The 17,679-nt window shown below is 46.4% G+C and overlaps 1 protein-coding gene across 1 annotated transcript in view; it reads right to left on the reverse strand.

Annotated features, from left to right (window-relative positions):
* The window catches only part of mmp24 (matrix metallopeptidase 24), a 130,327-nt gene that overhangs the window by 72,629 nt on the left and 40,019 nt on the right, over positions 1 to 17,679 (reverse strand). The window contains exon 2 of the mRNA XM_059981107.1: positions 15,576 to 15,724. Within this exon, the coding sequence (XP_059837090.1) occupies positions 15,576 to 15,652 (77 nt within the window). The 5' untranslated portion in view covers positions 15,653 to 15,724. The remainder of the gene's footprint in view (positions 1 to 15,575; positions 15,725 to 17,679) is intronic.

Here is a 17,679-nt window from a genome sequence, read left to right on the forward strand (position 1 = left end):
TAAACAATGGAACAACATGAGCTATCCTCCAATCCTCCAGCACCTCACCCGTAGATACCAACATTTTAAATATATCTGCCAGAGCCCCTGCAATTATAGCGCTAGTCTCCTTCAAGGTCCGAGGGAATACCCTGTCAGGTCCTGGGGATTTATCTACTCTGATTTACCTCAAGATAGCAAGCAACTCCTCCTCTTCAATCTGTATAGGTTCCACGACCTCACTACCTGTTTGCCTTATTTCCATAGACTCCATACCAGTTTCCTTAGTAAATACAGACACAAAAAACCATTTAAGATCTCCCCCATTTATTTTGGTTCCATACATAGCCGACCACGCTGATCTTCAAGAGGACCAATTTTATCCCTTACTATCCTTTTGCTCTTAACATACCTGTAGAAGCTCATAGGATTATCTTTCACCTTGACTGCCAAAGCAACCTCTTGTCTTCTTTTAGCCCTCCTGATTTCTGTCTTAAGTATTGTTTTGCACTTTTTATACTCCTCAAGCACCTTATTTGCTCCTTGTTGCCTATACATGTTACACATTTCTCTCTTTTTCTTTATCAGAGTTCCAATATCCCTCGAGAATAAAGGTTCCTTATTCTTATTCACTTTGCCTTTAATCCTGACAGGAACAGACAAACTCTGCACTCTCAACATTTCTCCTTTGAAGGCCTCCCACTTACCAACGACATCCTTGCCAGAGAACAACCTGTCCCAATCCATGCTTTTTAGATCTTTTCTCATTTCTTCAAATTTGGCCTTTTTCCAGTTTAGAACCTCAACCCGAGGACCAGGTCTATCTTTATCCATGATCAATTTGAAACCAATGACGTTATGATCAGTGGAACCAAAGTGTTCCCCTACACACACTTCCGTCAACTGTCTTAACTCATTTCCTAATAGGAGATCAAATATTGCACCTTCTCTAGTCAGTACCTCTACATATTGATTTATAAAACTTTCCTGAACACATTTCACAAACTCTAACCTGTCTAGACCTTTAACAAAATGGGAGTCCCAATCAATATGTGGAAAATTAAAATCCCCTACTATGTTTCCTGCAGTTGTCTGCTATCTTTCTGCAGATTTGCTCCTCCAATATTCGCTGACTATTGGGTGGTCTATAATACAACCCCATTAATATGGTCATACCTTTCCTGTTTCTCAGCTCCATCCATATGGCCTCGGTAGACGAGTCCTCCCTGAGCATTGCTATAACATTTTCCCTGACTAGCAAAGCCACCACCCCTCCCTCCCCCCACCCTTCATCCCTCTGCCTCTATCACGTCTGAAACATCTGAACCCTGGAACATTAAGCTGCCAGTCCTGCCCCTCCTGTAGCCAAGTTTCACTAATGGCTACAGTGTCATAATTCCACGTGTCAATCCACACCCTCAGCTCGTCAACCTTCCCTACAATACTCCTCGCATTGAAACAGACACACCTCAGAAGATTATTACCACCACACAAAACGCTTCTATTTGTGACTTTGCATGAATCTTTAACATCATTTATTTTTTACCCCCGCTCCACTATCACTCTGGCACTCTGGTTCCCATCCCCCTGCAAATCTAGTTTAAACCCTCCCCAACAGCACTAACAAACCTCCCTGCAAGGATATTGATCCCCCTGTAGTTCAGGTGTAACCCGTCTCTCTTGTACAGGTCCCACCTGCCCCAGAAGAGGTCCCAATGATCCTGAAATCTGAAACCCTGCCCCCTACACCAGTTCTTCAGCCCCGTGTTCATCCTCCAGAGCATCCTACTCTTGCCCTCACTGGCACGTGGCACAGGCAGCAATCCTGAGATTACCCCCCTCGAGGTCCTGCTTTTTAACTTCCTACCAAACTCTCTATACTCACTCTTCAGGACCTCCTGACTCTTTCTACCTACGTCATTAGTACCGATGTGTACCACGACATCTGGCTGATCACCCTCCCACTTCAGAATGCTGTGCACGTGATCAGAGACATCCCTGACCCTGGCACCCGGGAGGCAACAAAACATCCGGGACTCTCAGTCACAACCACAGAATCTCCTGTCTGTACCCCTGACTATAGAGTCCCCTATCACCACCGCTCTCCTCTTCTTCCTCCCTCCCTTCTGCAGTGCAGAACCAGACTCAGTGCCAGAGATCTGGCTGCTGCAGCTTGTCCCAGGTAAGTCATCCCCCCCCCCCCACCCCAGCAGTATCCAAATCGGTGTACTTGTTGTTGAGGGGAATGGCCACAGGGGAACCCTGCTCTCCCTGCCCTTTTCCCTTCCCTCACCTGATGGTAACCCAATTACCTGTGTGCTGCTTCTTTGGTGTAACTACCTCTCTGAAACTACTATCTATAAACTCCTCATCCTCCCAAATGATCCGGAGGTCATCCAGCTCCTGCTCCAGTTCCCTAATGCGGCTTGTTAGGAGCTGCAGCTGGATGCACTTCGTGCAGGTGTTGCTGTCAGGGAGACTGGAGATCTCCCTGACTTCCCACATCCTGCAAGAGGAACATTCCAACGTCCTGCCTGGCACTCTCTCTACTCTAAACAAACAAAACAAAACTTACTGGAACCTACCCTTGCCTCTGCCAGTTCACACTGATGCCTGTTGAGCCAAAGGCGTCCCACTCTGCTCCCTCTCAATCCGCTGCCCGCTGTATATGGTGGTCTTTTTTTTCAAACCTTTGGCGCTCTACGTCACGCACCTGCGCAGTCTAGCCTCTTTTCCCTGAGCAGGTTAAAAAAAAAGGCTTCTCTCCGAAATTCCTTCACTCCTTCACTCTCAGCCTCTTGCTCTGATTTAAAAATGAGAGGAGATCTTATAAGAATTATGAAAGAGATAGATTAGATAAAGGCAAGAAAGTTGTCTCTATTGGTAGCTGAGACTAGAACTAGGGGACATAGCCTCAGGATTCAGGGAGTATATTTAGGATGGAGATGAGGAGGAACTGCTTTTCCCAGAGGGTGGTGATCTGTGCAATTCTCTGCCCAATGAAGCAGTGGAGGCTACCTCAGTAAATATATTTAAGACAAGGTTGGATAGATTTTTGCTTAGTGGGGGAATAAAGGGTTATGAGGAAAAGGCAGGTAGGTGGAGATGAGTCCATGGCCAGATCAGCCATGATCTTATTGAATGGAGGAGCAGGTTCAATGGGCCAGATGGCCGACTCCTGCTCCTATTTCTATGTTCTTATGTAACTATTAGTCCCCCTAACTGTCTATTTTGACTTCCCCCTGTTCTATTAACAAAATGATTGTGAAGTGATAATTTTTGTGCCTTATTCCAGACTTCTGAAAGAAACTTGAATTAAAACACCAGAATCCAGTAGTGCTTCATTGTTCTGCAACTTATTTATTTTCAGTTATAACTCACCGTGTTTGTGAGGGACCTGCATCAGGCCTCACTAACTCCTTCCTCTTAATGGTTTCTCAGACTGGAGGTCTGTGACTAGTGGTGTTCCCAAGGGCTCAATGCTATTTGTCATCTATATCAATGACTTGGATGAGAATATACTCCGCATAGGTAGTAAGCTTGCAAATAGATGGTGTCATTGACAATGAAGACAGTTATCAGGATTTATAGGTCAGCTGGGGAAATGGGGTGAGGACTGGCAGATAGAGTTTAATTTGGCGAAGTGCCAGGTTTTTGGAAGACAAATCAGGGTAAGACTTTCATAATGAAGGGGTGAGAGACTAGGCGTACGCTCCCTCAGAGTGACAATGCGGATCGAGAGGGGGTGAATGCAGCTTTTGACACACTGGTCTTCATCAGGCAGGGCACGGAGTACAGAAGCTGGGATGTCATGTTCCAGCAGTTTGGTCACCCTGCTATAGGAAAGACACAATGAAGCTGGAAAGAATGCAGACATTTACAAAGATATTGCTGGGACTCAGGACTGAGTTATGGATGGAGGTTGAGGAAAGTGGGACATTTTTTCAATGGAGCAAAGGAGAACAAGGGGTGACTTTACAGAGGTGTATAAAATCTTGAGGGGCAGAGATAAGTGAACAGTCTTTTTCCTCAGGGGCAGAGAATCAAGAACTAGAGGGCATTGATTGAAGGTGAGAGGGGAGAGATTTAATAGCAATTTGAGGAGCAGCTTTTTCACCCAAAGGATGGTCAGTGTATGGAACAAGCTGCAGATGGACAGGAAAGGTTTAGAGCAGGGGTTCCTAACCTGGGAACCATGGACCGCTTGGTTAATGACAGGGGTCCATGCTATTGAAAGATTGGAGAAATTTGGCCCAAGTATGAGCAAATGGGACTTGCTTGGATAGGTTTCTTGCTCAGCATAGACGGGTTAGACCGAATAGAGCTGTAACCCGATGGCAATAGCCAGTCAGTGTACAGGAGCACGAGAAGAAGCAGCAATTTCACTTCAGTCCGTGGTTGAGGATTACAAAACATGGCGGTGCAGCAGTTTCAGACTTGGACTGCACCAATCAGTGAACAGGACTCTTTAGAAAGGGCAAGTAAGAATAAGGCAGGGACAAGCAGAGCCATTGTAAGAGTGGACCAGTGTTGGAATGGCTTCGCCTTATTGGGCTTGGGCCAGTCAAGTTTCTGGTAAGTTCCTTCTTCTTTTCTTTATTCTTGTCTGGTAGGGCAATGGGAATGGCCCCAAGGCACTGTTTGCAATAGGAATGGCCCCAGGGACACAGTTAGTGAAGTGAGAATGGCCCCAGGTGAACACCAAATTTCTTGGTGTTCACCTGGCAGAGAATCTCACCTGGTCCCTCAACACCAGCTCCATAGCAAAGAAAGCCCAGCAGCGTCTTACTTTCTGTGAAGGCTGAGAAAATTCCATCTCCCACTCCTCATCCTCCCCACATTCTACAGAAGATACATCAAGAGCATCATAGCAGCTGCATCAGTGCCTGGTTTGGGAATTGCACCGTCTTGGATTGCAAGACTCTGCAGCGGATAGTGAGGTCAGCTGAGAAGATCATCAGGATCTCTCTTCCCGCCATTACAGACATTTACACCACACGCTGCACCCGCAAAGCTAACAGTATTGTGAAGGACCCCACACATCCCTCGTACAAATTCTTCTCCCTCCTACCATCTGGCAAAAGGTAACAAAGCATTCGGGCTCTCATGACCAGACTGTTCAACAGTTTCTTCCCCCAAGCCATCAGACTCCTCGATACTGGAGTCTAAACTGACATCTATATAATTTATTATCATATTGTAATTTGTCCTCTACTGTGCCTATTGTCTTGTTTATTAATTATTGTACTGCCCTGCACTGTTTTGTGCACTTTATGTAGTCCTGTGCAGGTCTGTAGTCTAGTGCAGTTCTAATGTTGTTTTACGTAACCTTGTGCTGTCTCATATAGTCTAGTGTAGTTTTGTGTTATTTCATATAGCACCAGGGTCCTGGCGGGACGTTGTTTCGTTGTTACTGTGTACTGTACCAGCAGTTTATGGTCAAAATGACAATAAACTTGACGACTTGAGTTCAGTTCAGTGGTTCAGTGAGAAAGGCCCCAGGGCACAGTTGGTTCAGTGAGAAAGGCCCCAGGACACAGTTAGTTCAGTGAGAAAGGCCCCAGGGCACAGTTAGTGTGGTGAGAATGGCCCCAGGGCACAGTTAGTGTGGTGAGAATGGCCCCAGGGCACAGTTAGTGTGGTGAGAAAGGCCCCAGGGCACAGTTAGTGTGGTGAGAATGGCCCCAGGCGCACAGTCAGTTCAGTGAGAAAGGCCCCAGAGCACAGTCAGGTCAGTGAGAATGGCCCCAGGGCACAGTTGGTTCAGTGAGAAAGGCCCCAGGGCACAGTTGGTTCAGTGAGAAAGGCCCCAGGGCACAGTTAGTTCAGTGAGAAAGGCCCCAGGGCACAGTTAGTGTGGTGAGAATGGCCCCAGGGCACAGTTAGTGTGGCGAGAAAGGCCCCAGGGCACAGTTAGTGTGGTGAGAATGGCCCCAGGCGCACAGTTAGTGTGGTGAGAATGGCCCCAGGCGCACAGTCAGTTCAGTGAGAAAGGCCCCAGAGCACAGTCAGGTCAGTGAGAATGGCCCCAGGGCACAGTTGGTTCAGTAAGAAAGGCCCCAGGGCACAGTTAGTGTGGTGAGAATGGCCCCAGGCGCACAGTCAGTTCAGTGAGAAAGGCCCCAGAGCACAGTCAGTTCAGTGAGAATGGCCCCAGGGCACAGTTGGTCAGTGAGAATAGCCCCAGGGCACAGAGTTCAGTGAGAAAGGCCCCAGGGCACAGGTACTCAGTGAGAATGGCCCCAGGGCACAGTTAGTGTGGTGAGAATGGCCCCAGGGCACAGTTAGTGTGGTGAGAATGGCCCCAGGGCACAGTCAGGTCAGTGAGAAAGGCCCCAGGGCACAGTTAGTGTGGTGAGAATGGCCCCAGGGCACAGTCAGGTCAGTGAGAATGGCCCCAGGGCACAGTTGGTTCAGTGAGAAAGGCCCCAGGGCACAGTTAGTGTGGTGAGAATGGCCCCAGGGCACAGTCAGGTCAGTGAGAATGGCCCCAGGGCACAGTTGGTTCAGTGAGAATGGCCCCAGGGCACAGTTGGTTCAGTGAGAAAGGCCCCAGAGCACAGTCAGTTCAGTGAGAATGGCCCCAGGGCACAGTTAGTGTGGTGAGAAAGGCCCCAGAGCACAGCCAGTTCAGTGAGAATGGCCCCAGGGCACAGTCAGTTCAGTGAGAATGGCCCCAGGGCACAGTTAGTGTGGTGAGAATGGCCCCAGGGCACAGTCAGTTCAGTGAGAATGGCCCCAGGCGCACAGTCAGTTCAGTGAGAATGGCCCCAGGGCACAGTTGGTCAGTGAGAATGGCCCCAGGGCACAGTTGGTCAGTGAGAATAGCCCCAGGGTACAGAGTTCAGTGAGAATGGCCCCAGGGCACAGAGTTCAGTGAGAATGGCCCCAGGGCACAGTTAGTTCAGTGAGAATGGCCCCAGGGCACAGTCAGTTCAGTGAGAATGGCCCCAGGGCACAGTCAGTTCAGTGAGAATGGCCCCAGGGCACAGTTGGTCAGTGAGAATAGCCCCAGGGCACAGAGTTCAGTGAGAATGGCCCCAGGGCACAGAGTTCAGTGAGAATGGCCCCAGGGCACAGTTAGTTCAGTGAGAATGGCCCCAGGGCACAGTTAGTTCAGTGAGAATGGCCCCAGGGCACAGTCAGTTCAGTGAGAATGGCCCCAGGGCACAGTCAGTTCAGTGAGAATGGCCCCAGGGCACAGTTGGTCAGTGAGAATAGCCCCAGGGCACAGAGTTCAGTGAGAATGGCCCCAGGGCACAGAGTTCAGTGAGAATGGCCCCAGGGCACAGTTAGTTCAGTGAGAATGGCCCCAGGGCACAGTCAGTTCAGTGAGAATGGCCCCAGGCGCACAGTCAGTTCAGTGAGAATAGCCCCAGGGCACAGTTGGTCAGTGAGAATGGCCCCAGGGCACAGTTGGTCAGTGAGAATAGCCCCAGGGCACAGTTAGTGTGGTGAGAATGGCCCCAGGGCACAGTTGGTTCAGTGAGAATGGCCCCAGGGCACAGTTGGTCAGTGAGAAAGGCCTCAGGGCACAGTTGGTCAGTGAGAAAGGCCCCAGGGCACAGTTGGTTCAGTGAGAAAGGCCCCAGGGGCTGTGTGTTTTGTGCACGAGGTGTGGGGATTCTGAGAGACCTGCAGATTCCTGGATTTGTACCAGGTACACCAAACTGTAGCTCCTGAGAGAACAAGTTAAGGAACTGGAGTTGGACCTTTGGCTCATACAGGAGACTGAGGTAGTGACAGGTAGGAGCTACAGGGAGGTAGTCACCCCTGGGTTGCAGGTGGCATGAAAGTGTATGACTGTCAGGAGAAGGAAGGGAAATGGGATGCCAGTGCAGATTACCCCTGTGCCATCCCTCTGAATAATATGTGTACCACTTCAGGTACTGTTGAAGGCAATGACCTACCTGGAAGGAGCTGCAGCTACTGGGACTCTGGCACTGTGCCTCAGGAGAGCAGAGAGGTGAAGAAGACTGTAGTGGTGATAGGAGATTCAATAGTCAGAGGAACAGAGACCAGATTCTGTGGATGCGATAGAGGCACCAGGATGACATGCTGCCTCCCAGGTGCCAGGGTCAGGGATGTCTTGGATTGGGTCCACTGTATTCTAAAGGGAGAGGATGAGCAGTCAGTTGTCTAGGTACATATTGGCACCTGTGACACAGGTAGGATAAATGAAGAGGTCCTGAAAAGAGAATTTAGGGGGCTGGCTACAAAGCAGGATCACCAGGTTACTAATCTCTAGACAGCTGCTTGTGGCACGCACCAGTGAGGATAAGAATAAGGTGACTTGGCAGTTAAATGTGTGGGTGAGAAACTGGTGCAGTGGGCAGGGTTTCAGATTTATGGATCATTGGGGAACAACCTGTAGAGTAGCAACAAGTGGCACCTGAACCCAAGAAGGAGCAATGTCCTTGCAGGCAGGTTTGCTCGAGCTGTTCAGAAGGATTTAAACTAATTTGTCAGGGGATAGGAAACCAAGTGATATGACTGAGGATGGGGTAGTTCCTTTACAAACAGACAGTATGTAGTGAGACTCATAGCCAGGAGGGGCTGACGATAGGGCAAAATTGTAGTCAATGGGATGAGTTGCAGCATAAAAGGAAACAAAATCAAAAAAAGTGTTCCTATAGGTCCTGATAAAAACTTACTGGACGATCATTTAAATTTAAAACCTCTTGTTAATGGTTCTATTACCGGTATCTATAACTTGTTGATTGATTCTAGACAAGACTTTTTAGATAAAATAAAAAAAACTTGGGAGGATGACCTAAATTGTCAGATTTCTGATGATATATGGAATAAAATTCTTAAACGGGTTAATAAATAATCTTTCTGTGCTCGTCATTCTCTTCTACAATTTAAAGTGGTTCATAGAGCTTACATTTCTAAACAGAAGCTGTCCAGTTTTTACCCGAATATTTCTCAACTTTGTAATAAATGCAACTCTGCTGATGCCTCTTTAATTCATATGTTTTGGTTTTGTCCTACAATTGATAAGTTTTGGCGGGAAGTATTTCATACCTTCTCTCAACTTTATAGGGTCCAATTTGACCCAAATCCCCTTACTGCCTTGTTTGGTATTATTGCAAATGAAGATATAACTTTAAATACTCCTAACCTACAGGTTTTAGTTTTTACCTCTCTTTTAGCAAGAAGAGCAATCTTGCTTAAATGGAAGGAGTCAACCCCCCCTACACATCTTCAATGCCTACGTGATATGTCGTATTTAAATTTAGAAAAGATCCGCTGCTCAGTCTTAAATGCGAAACAATCTTTTTATGATATTTGGGGACCTTTCCTAAATTACTTTTCCGATTTATAAAGTTTAACAGTGCACAGACTTTTATGTATATTTTTATCTTCTCTTAAGTGAATATGTTTTTTTTTCTAATTATCCATTGTCATCCATCAGCTTTTTTCTTTGGTAGTTGGTAGGGGGTTGACTTTATGTGTTATGCTAGAACATTTTGATCAATTTTATTACAATTTATGAATGTACACAAGTTATGTTGAGATGTATCTATGTGTTGCACTCTGTAAATCCTTTTTTATCTGAATAAAAATATTGTAAGAAAAAAAAGTGATTACAGGACTGAAGTTGTTTCAGAATGCACACAGTATAGAGAATAAGGTCGATGAATTTGTAGCACTGTTACATATTGGCATGTATCATGTTGTGGACGTCACTGAATCAGGGCTGAAAGATTATAGCTGGGAGCTTTATGTCCAAGGATACACACTGTATCAAAAGAACAGGCAGGAAGGCATAGGGGTAGAGTGGCAAAAAATGAAATCTAATCATTAGAAAGAGGTGACAAAGGATCAAAAGATGTAGAATCATTGTGGATACAGTTAAGAAACTTCAAGGGTAAATAGACCTAGATGCGAATTATTTACAGACTCCCAAACAGTAGTAAAGATGTGGTCTACAAATTACAATGGGAGATAGATACTGTCAAAAGGGAACCTTTACATAAGTCACGGAGCATTTCAATATGCAGGTAGATTCGGAAAATCAAGTTGGTACAGGATTCCAAGAGAATTTGTAGAATGCCTACGAGATGGCTTTTTAGAACAGCTAGTGGCTGAGCCCATTAGAGGATCATCTACTATGGATTGGGTGTTGTGCAATGAGCCAGAATTGATTACAGAACTTAAGATAAAGGAATCCTTAGGGAGCAGTGACCATAATATGATCAAATTCATCCTGCAGCTTGAGAAGGAGAAGCTAAACTGAGATGTATCAGTATTACAGTGGAGTAAAGGGGGTGAGAGAGAAGCTAGCCAAAATTGAATAGAAGGGAACACTAGCAGGGATAACAGTGGAACAGCAAAGGCTAGGGTTTCTGGGAGCAATTCAGAAGGCACAGGATAGATACATCACTAAGAAGAGGAAGTAGTCTAAAGGCAGGATGACACAACTGTGGCTAACAAGGGAAGTCAAAGTCAACATAAAATCCAAAGGGAGGGCATATAATAGAGCAAAACTTATTGGGAGGTTAGAGGATTTGGAAGCTTTTAAAAACCAACTGAAGACAACTACAACATGAGGAAATCTGCAGATGCTGGAAATTCAAGCAACACACTCAAAATGCTGGTGGAACGCAGCAGGCCAGGCAGCATCTATAGGGAGAAGCACTGTCGACGTTTCGGGCCGAGACCCTTCTTCATGCCTAAATGACTCTTCTTTCAGTTAGTCCTGATGAAGGGTCTCAGCCCAAAACATCCACTGTACTATAGATGCTATACTATACTATAATATTATATACTATGCTATAGATGCTGCCTGGCCTGCTGCGTTCCACCAGCATTTAGTGCAACTAAAATGTCATAAAGGAAGAAAAGGAATGGAGGGTTATGGGCTCAGTGCGAGTCAGTGGGACTAGGTGAGAGTAAGCGTTCGGCATGGACTAGAAGGGCCGAGATGGCCTGTTTCTGTGCTGTGATTGTTATATGGTTATAAAAGATGGAGTACAAAGGTAAGCTAGTCAATAATATTAAAGAGGATACCGTAAGCGTCTTCAGATACATAAAGAGTAAAAGGGAGGCAAGAGTGGAGATTGGACCATTGGAAAATGTTGCTGGAGAGGTAGTAATTGGGGACAAGAAAATGGTGGATGAACTGAATAGATATTTTGCATCATTCTTCTCCATGGAAGACACTAGCAGTTTCCTGAAGTTTGAGAGTGTCAGGGGACAGAAGTGAGTGAAGTTGTCATTACTAGGGAGAAGGTTCTTGGGAAACTGACAGGTCTGAAGCTAGATAAGTCTCCTGGACCAGATGGTGTACACCCCAGGGTTCTGAAAGAGGTGGCTGAAGTGACTCTGGAGGCATTAGTTATGATTCTGGTATGATGCCAGAGGACTGGAAAATTGCAAACATCACTCTTCAAGAAGTGAGCAAGGCAGAAGAAAATAAATGATAGGCCAGTTAGTCTGACCTCAGTGGTTGGGAAGATGTTGGAGTTGACTGTTAAGGATGTGGTTTCAAGGTAATTGGAGGCACATTGATAAAATAGGCCGAAGTCAGCATGGTTTCCTTAATTATCCTAACCCAAATCTGTTGGAATTCTTTGAGGAAGTAACAAGCAGGATAGACAAAGGCGAAACAGTGGATGTCGTGACTTGTATTTTCAATAGGCCTTTGACAAGCTGCCACATATGAGGAAGAAGTTGAGAGGCCATGGTATTACAGGAAAGATACTAGCATGGATAGAGCTTTGGCTGATTGGCAGGAGGCAAAGAGTAGGAATAAAGGGAGTCTTTTCTAGTTGGCTACCAGTGACTAGTGTGTACCACAGGGGTCTGTGTTGGGATTGATTCTTGTTAGGGTTGGATGATGAAATTGATGGCTTTGTGGTTGTCTGCAGACAATATGAAGGTTGGTGGAGAGGCAGGTAGTTTTGAGGAAATAGGGAGGCTACACATTGACTTAGACAGATTAGGAGAATGGGCAAAGAAGTGGCAGATGGAATACAGTGCCTGGAAGTGTATGGACATGCACTTTGGTAGAAGAAATACAAGTCTAGGCTATTTTCTAAATGGAGAGAAAATTAAAAAATCTGAGGTGCAAAGGGACTTGGGAGTCCTCGTGCAGGAATCCTTAAAGGTAAATTTGTAGGTGGTGAGGAAGTTAAATGCAATGCTCGCATTCATTTCAAGTGGACTAGAACATAAAAGCAAGGATGCAATGGTGATACTTTATAAAGCACTGGTTCAGCCTTACTTGGAGTATTGTGAGCAGTTTTGTGCCCCTTATCTAAGAAGAAATGTGCAGACATTAGAGAGGGTTCAAAGGAGGTTCACAAAAATTATTCCAGGGTTGGCAGGCTTATTATACGAGGTATATTTAATGGCTCTGGGCCTGCACTCACCGGAATTGAGAAGAATAAGGGGCGGTGGGGGGGGAACTCATTGAAACACATCAAATATTGAAAGGCTTCGATAGAATGGACGTGGTGAGAGAGTCTAAGACCAGAGAACACTGCCTCAGAATAGAGGGACATCCATTTTTCCTCAGAGTTGAGGAGGAATTTCTTTTGCCAGAGAGTGGTGACTCTGTGGGATTCGTTGCCACAGCGGCTGTGGAGGCCTAGTCATTGGATATATTAAAGGCAGAGGTTGATGTATTCTTGTTCAGTCAGGGCATGAAGGAATATGGGAGACTGGGGGTGAGAGGGAAATGCATCAGCCACAATGAAATGGTGGAGCAGACTTGATGGGCCAAATGGCCTAATTCTGCTCCTATATCTTATGGTCTTACAGACAAAGCATTGGAGAAACTCAGGGAGATGAAAGAGGATGTTGCCAGGACCTGAAGGACTCCCTGCTTGGGTTTTAAATAAATAGCTTTCTAAGTCCAGGAAGAGGGCACCAGAAGATTAGAAAGCAATGGACTGCTAGTGTAAACAGCTATTATTGGCAAGATACTACAGTTAATCATTAATCCAGAAATAGTTCATAATTTAGGGAAAACAGAACTAAACTTCATAGTCTTATAATGAATAGTAAATTTGCGCAAATCCTTTGAAAATGTTACAGAGAGAGTCGATGGCAGGGAATGTGTAGATTTAGTGTATTTGTATTTCTGACTGGCAGCTGACAGATGACCACATCAGAAGATAATGCATAAATTAAAAAAACCCAGGGTAACACGAGTGTCTGAAAACTGGCTGCTCCATTGAAAACAGTCAGAATAAATGAGTCTGTTTCAGCCTGGAACAGGCGGACTAGTCAGGGATCGGGTCCTGGTCCACAGCTGCTTTCCGTTTATATTAACTACCTGCAGGAAGTGTGCAAGGTCTCCAAATTTGGCAACAACATGAAAATAGGTGAAAGTGCATGTTGCAATGATGATATTGTGAGGTTATAGATTGAGTAAGTAGGAAAAAGACAATCAAATGGCATTTAATGTGGGGAAATGTGAGGATATGCACTTTGGTAAGAGAAACAAAAAGACAGATTATCATCTACATTACTGCTATACAAATGAGGCAGGTTCAGAGTGATCCCAATGGCTGAGTGTGTGAATCACTACAAAGCTAACCCGAGTCGCAAAAAGTAATTAGGAAGGAAAGTGGTGCTTTGCCCTTAATTACAAAGCAATTGGAGTTTAAAATAGGGAGTTTCTGTTCCAGTTGTGAAGGGTGTATTTGGCCTCACTTGGAATACTGTGCACAGCAACACACACAAAATGCTGGAGGAACTCAGTAGGCCAGGTCGCATCTACGGAAAAGAGTAAACAGAAAAAAAGTCTTTTCCAGTCCTGATGAAGGGTCTCAGTCTGAAACATTGACTGTTTACTCTTTTCCATCAATGCTGTCTGGCCTGTTGGGTTCTTCCAGTATTTTCTGCATGTAGCTCGTATTTCCAGCATGTGCAGATTTATTTTTGTTTCTCCTGTGCACAGCACTAGAAGCAGTACAAAGGATACTCACCAGGCCAATTCCAGGGGTGAGCGGTGTCCTATCAAAGGAGACTCTGAAGTATTGCTTGGAGTTTAGGAGAATGAAAGGAGACATTATTCAACTATACACTAACCTTAACCATGGCACGGTAGACATTGAGATGTTTTCATAAGTGGGAGTCTTAAATGAGGGGATATACAGGTGGGATTGGTTATTTAAAACTAAGGTGTAGAAATTCTTTGAGGGTGATCAATTTCTGGAATCCTCTGTCCCAGAGGGTGGTGGAAGCTGGATCATTAGAGATATTTACAGTGGAGGTGAATAAATATTTGTCAGATTGAGGAATTCTGGGCTGTGGACAAATGACACGGAGAGGGAGTTGAGGCTGGCATGATCAGTCATGATCATATTATATGTGGGGCAGTCATGAAGGCCCTGGGGTCACACCTGCTCCTATAGCATTCTTGAGAGAGAACGTACTCCTATATCAGAGTGAATTGAAATGAGGAGGAATAATTGGATTGAAGTGGTTCCTGTAATGGTGGGGATTCTGGATGATCCTGACAAACTGCTAACTAATTTTGCTCAGCCTGGATTTGGAGTTACAGCTCTTCACCCCCTTTAACTGTTCAATAATCCACCAGCATACAGGACTAGATGTGGCAACACTTCAGGACTGGTCAAAACCACTGCTTGTGGATCAGTTAGTCAGGTCTAGTTATACTATTGCATTAGTTTAGTCCTGCGTTGTAACATCACCACACTAGCATCTCAATGTCACACTGGCCCCTCATTGTTACACTTGACTGGTGCTGCTAGGGGCAATCCTGCTGCCCACTCCAGCTGCACATTACCCCATTACTGCCTAGCTTTCAGTTACCATTCTCCATTCTGTGCTTCATGAACAAAGTGACCCTACACATTATAATCTAGATTATTTCAAACCATCTAACAATATTAATTTTTGCAACAATAACAATCTGCAAGAGGAACTCAGAAATCTGAGCAGCATCTGTTGGGGGCAGGGGTGTTGGGGAAATTGTTCATGCTTCATGTTTATGTCCAGTATGTGTGGGGGAAGAATTGTCCATGTTTCATGTTTATGTCCAGTATGTGTGGGGGAAGAATTGTCCGTGTTTCATCTTTATAGTATCGGGGGTGGGGGGGGAGTTGTTCATGTTTCAAATCCATGCTCTCCATCACGACTGATGCAGAGTTTGACCTGAAATCTTGGTGCAAGGACAATTGCTTTGCCTCCACAGATGCTGCTTGACCCACTGAGGACCTACAGCAGATCCCAGTCTCCATGTGGATTCATCCCCACACACAAGGCAGGATGTGTCAGCACTTCCCCTTCTGGAGAATGGCAGAGAGTGACATCAGTGCCAAATTCAGAGATGCCAGGCCTGTTTCATGGCTTTGCATATTGATGCAGTCCTTCCTCACCACCCCCCCCAACAATGTTGCGGGTGGGGGGGGGGGGACAGCAGACACACAGACTGCTGTAGTGTGAGTTGGCCACTACTGAGCTCCAGAACTGCTCCAGTTAAGGCTACTGTTGGTACCAGCGGGTCACCATTGAGCAACAGGGCACAAAGGGTTCAGGAAGCCAGCACGCCGTCAGCACAGCGGGCTTGCGACTGGAACAAGCCCCCATTGCTGGGCTGATCCGGGTGTACTCACTCAATGGTAGTCTCGTCGAGGACGCCGGTCACAGGGATCCTGTAGAACCGCTGCATTGCTGCAATGGCAGCTTGCATAGAGTGAGCTGATCGCAGGGCAGACGTCCGGAGGTCATCTGGCAGAAAATATCCATAGGTCTTCAACCAATTCTGCAAAGGGAAACAACATTTCATTTACCAAACACTGGCCAAACAGCAACTTCAGTCAACGCTCAAGACAGCTCGGCAATCATGTACTGAGTCTGACGACCCCCATCTTCTGGCTTTGTACAGAATACAGAAACATCACCTCCCTGTCAGCCCTCCCTTCTGTTGGTGGCCACAGGGGAAATTGAACCTCCTCATCATTTCCAATTTCCCCAGAGTTCATCCCTTTATTCCCCCGCCCTCCCTCATCTCCACAGCCGGGATCAATTGGGCACTCTTTCTCACTGTTGTGACACTTCTCCACGGTGAAAGATGTCACTCCTCCTTAGTGTCTATGACACACCCAGCGACACTCCTCACACCAAACTTGCACAGTCCATGAAAAGAAAAATGTATGCAGTGACTACCCTGTCAGAGTCTGTACTGGGATGTGCTGGGGGCATGGAGTGGGGGCGTCTGGTTGTGCCAAACCAATTAAATTAGTAATCAAATGGTCAACTGAGCCAATCTCTCCTGACTACACAATGTTCATATCCTCCATCTTCCTCACATCCATGTGCCTATCTAAACGGCCCTCATGTATCTGCCTCAGCCACCACCCTACGTGGCACACTCCGGGCACCCACCACTCTCTGCACAAGGCAATACGGATGCCAGCCTTTATTAGGGCACAGCATAGAAGACTATGGAAATCAGGCCACAGATATAGTCGCGTGTTCAGTTCCAACCACCACATGATAGGATGCATTGGAGAGGGGGCACAGATTTGCTAGGCTGTTGCCTCAAATGGAAGGATAAAGTTAAATCCAATCTGAAAGAACATCATTAGCGCTGGGGAGATCAGCCAAAGTTCCTGACCTTGATCATTAAACTTGTGATACAACACTCTACGTTCTTCATGCCCAATTCTGGAACATTCTACGAATAGCCCTGCATATGCACCTGGATCTCAGAACCACCCAGCAACCTCTCGCTCTGCACAACACCTCAGCGGAGGCCACAACACTGACAGTGAAGTTGGACACAGTCTGACCCAAGAAGTAACCTCCTCACCGACAGTAGAAACTCTGGCTGGCAGTTGCCTGTTTGCCCAATTTGCATTTGCTGCTTTCTGAGTCGTTGCTATGGAAACACGAATCAATTTATTGTATCAAATTTACATTAATTTTCAGTTCAGTGTCTCTCCAGATGCTCTCATTCTAACAGCAGAGGCAAGTCTGGCTCAGGAACAGTAACTGCCAACCGTGCTGCTCCACCACTAATGATGCAGGTTAGCATCACCCTGAGCCTTTCTGACCACCACTCACCAGCTTTACCCCATTATGCTGCTGGGACTGACAGGGCCTGGTCAAATACCCCCAGCCCCAGCTCTAGGCAGCTTTGACCAGCACCAAGTCCCAGGTCACCCCGATTCCCAAAGTTAGTTCCACACTCAACAGTGAGTTCGTATCTCTTGGGAGTGGGGGGGGGCAGGTTAGTTCCACACTCAACAGTGAGTGTGTATGTCTGGGGAGAGGGGGGCAGGTTAGTTCCACACTCAACAGTGAGTGTGTATGTCTGGGGAGAGGGGGGCAGGTTAGTTCCACACTCAACAGTGTGTGTGTATGTCTGGGGAGTGGGGGGGGGAGGTTAGTTCCACACTCAACAGTGAGTGTGTATGTCTGGGGAGTGGGGGGGCAGGTTAGCTCCACACTCAACAGTGAGTGTGTATGTCTGGGGAGAGGGGGGCAGGTTTGTTCCACACTCAACAGTGAGTGTGAATGTCTGGGGAGTGGGGGGGCAGGTTAGTTCCACACTCAACAGTGAGTGTGTATGTCTGGGGAGAGGGGGGCAGGTTAGTTCCACACTCAACAGTGTGTGTGTATGTCTGGGGAGTGGGGGGGGGAGGTTAGTTCCACACTCAACAGTGAGTTTGTATGTCTGGGGAGTGGGGGGCAGGTTAGTTCCACACTCAACAG

This window comes from Hypanus sabinus, chromosome 9 (assembly GCF_030144855.1).
Source record: "Hypanus sabinus isolate sHypSab1 chromosome 9, sHypSab1.hap1, whole genome shotgun sequence".
NCBI lineage: Eukaryota > Metazoa > Chordata > Chondrichthyes > Myliobatiformes > Dasyatidae > Hypanus > Hypanus sabinus.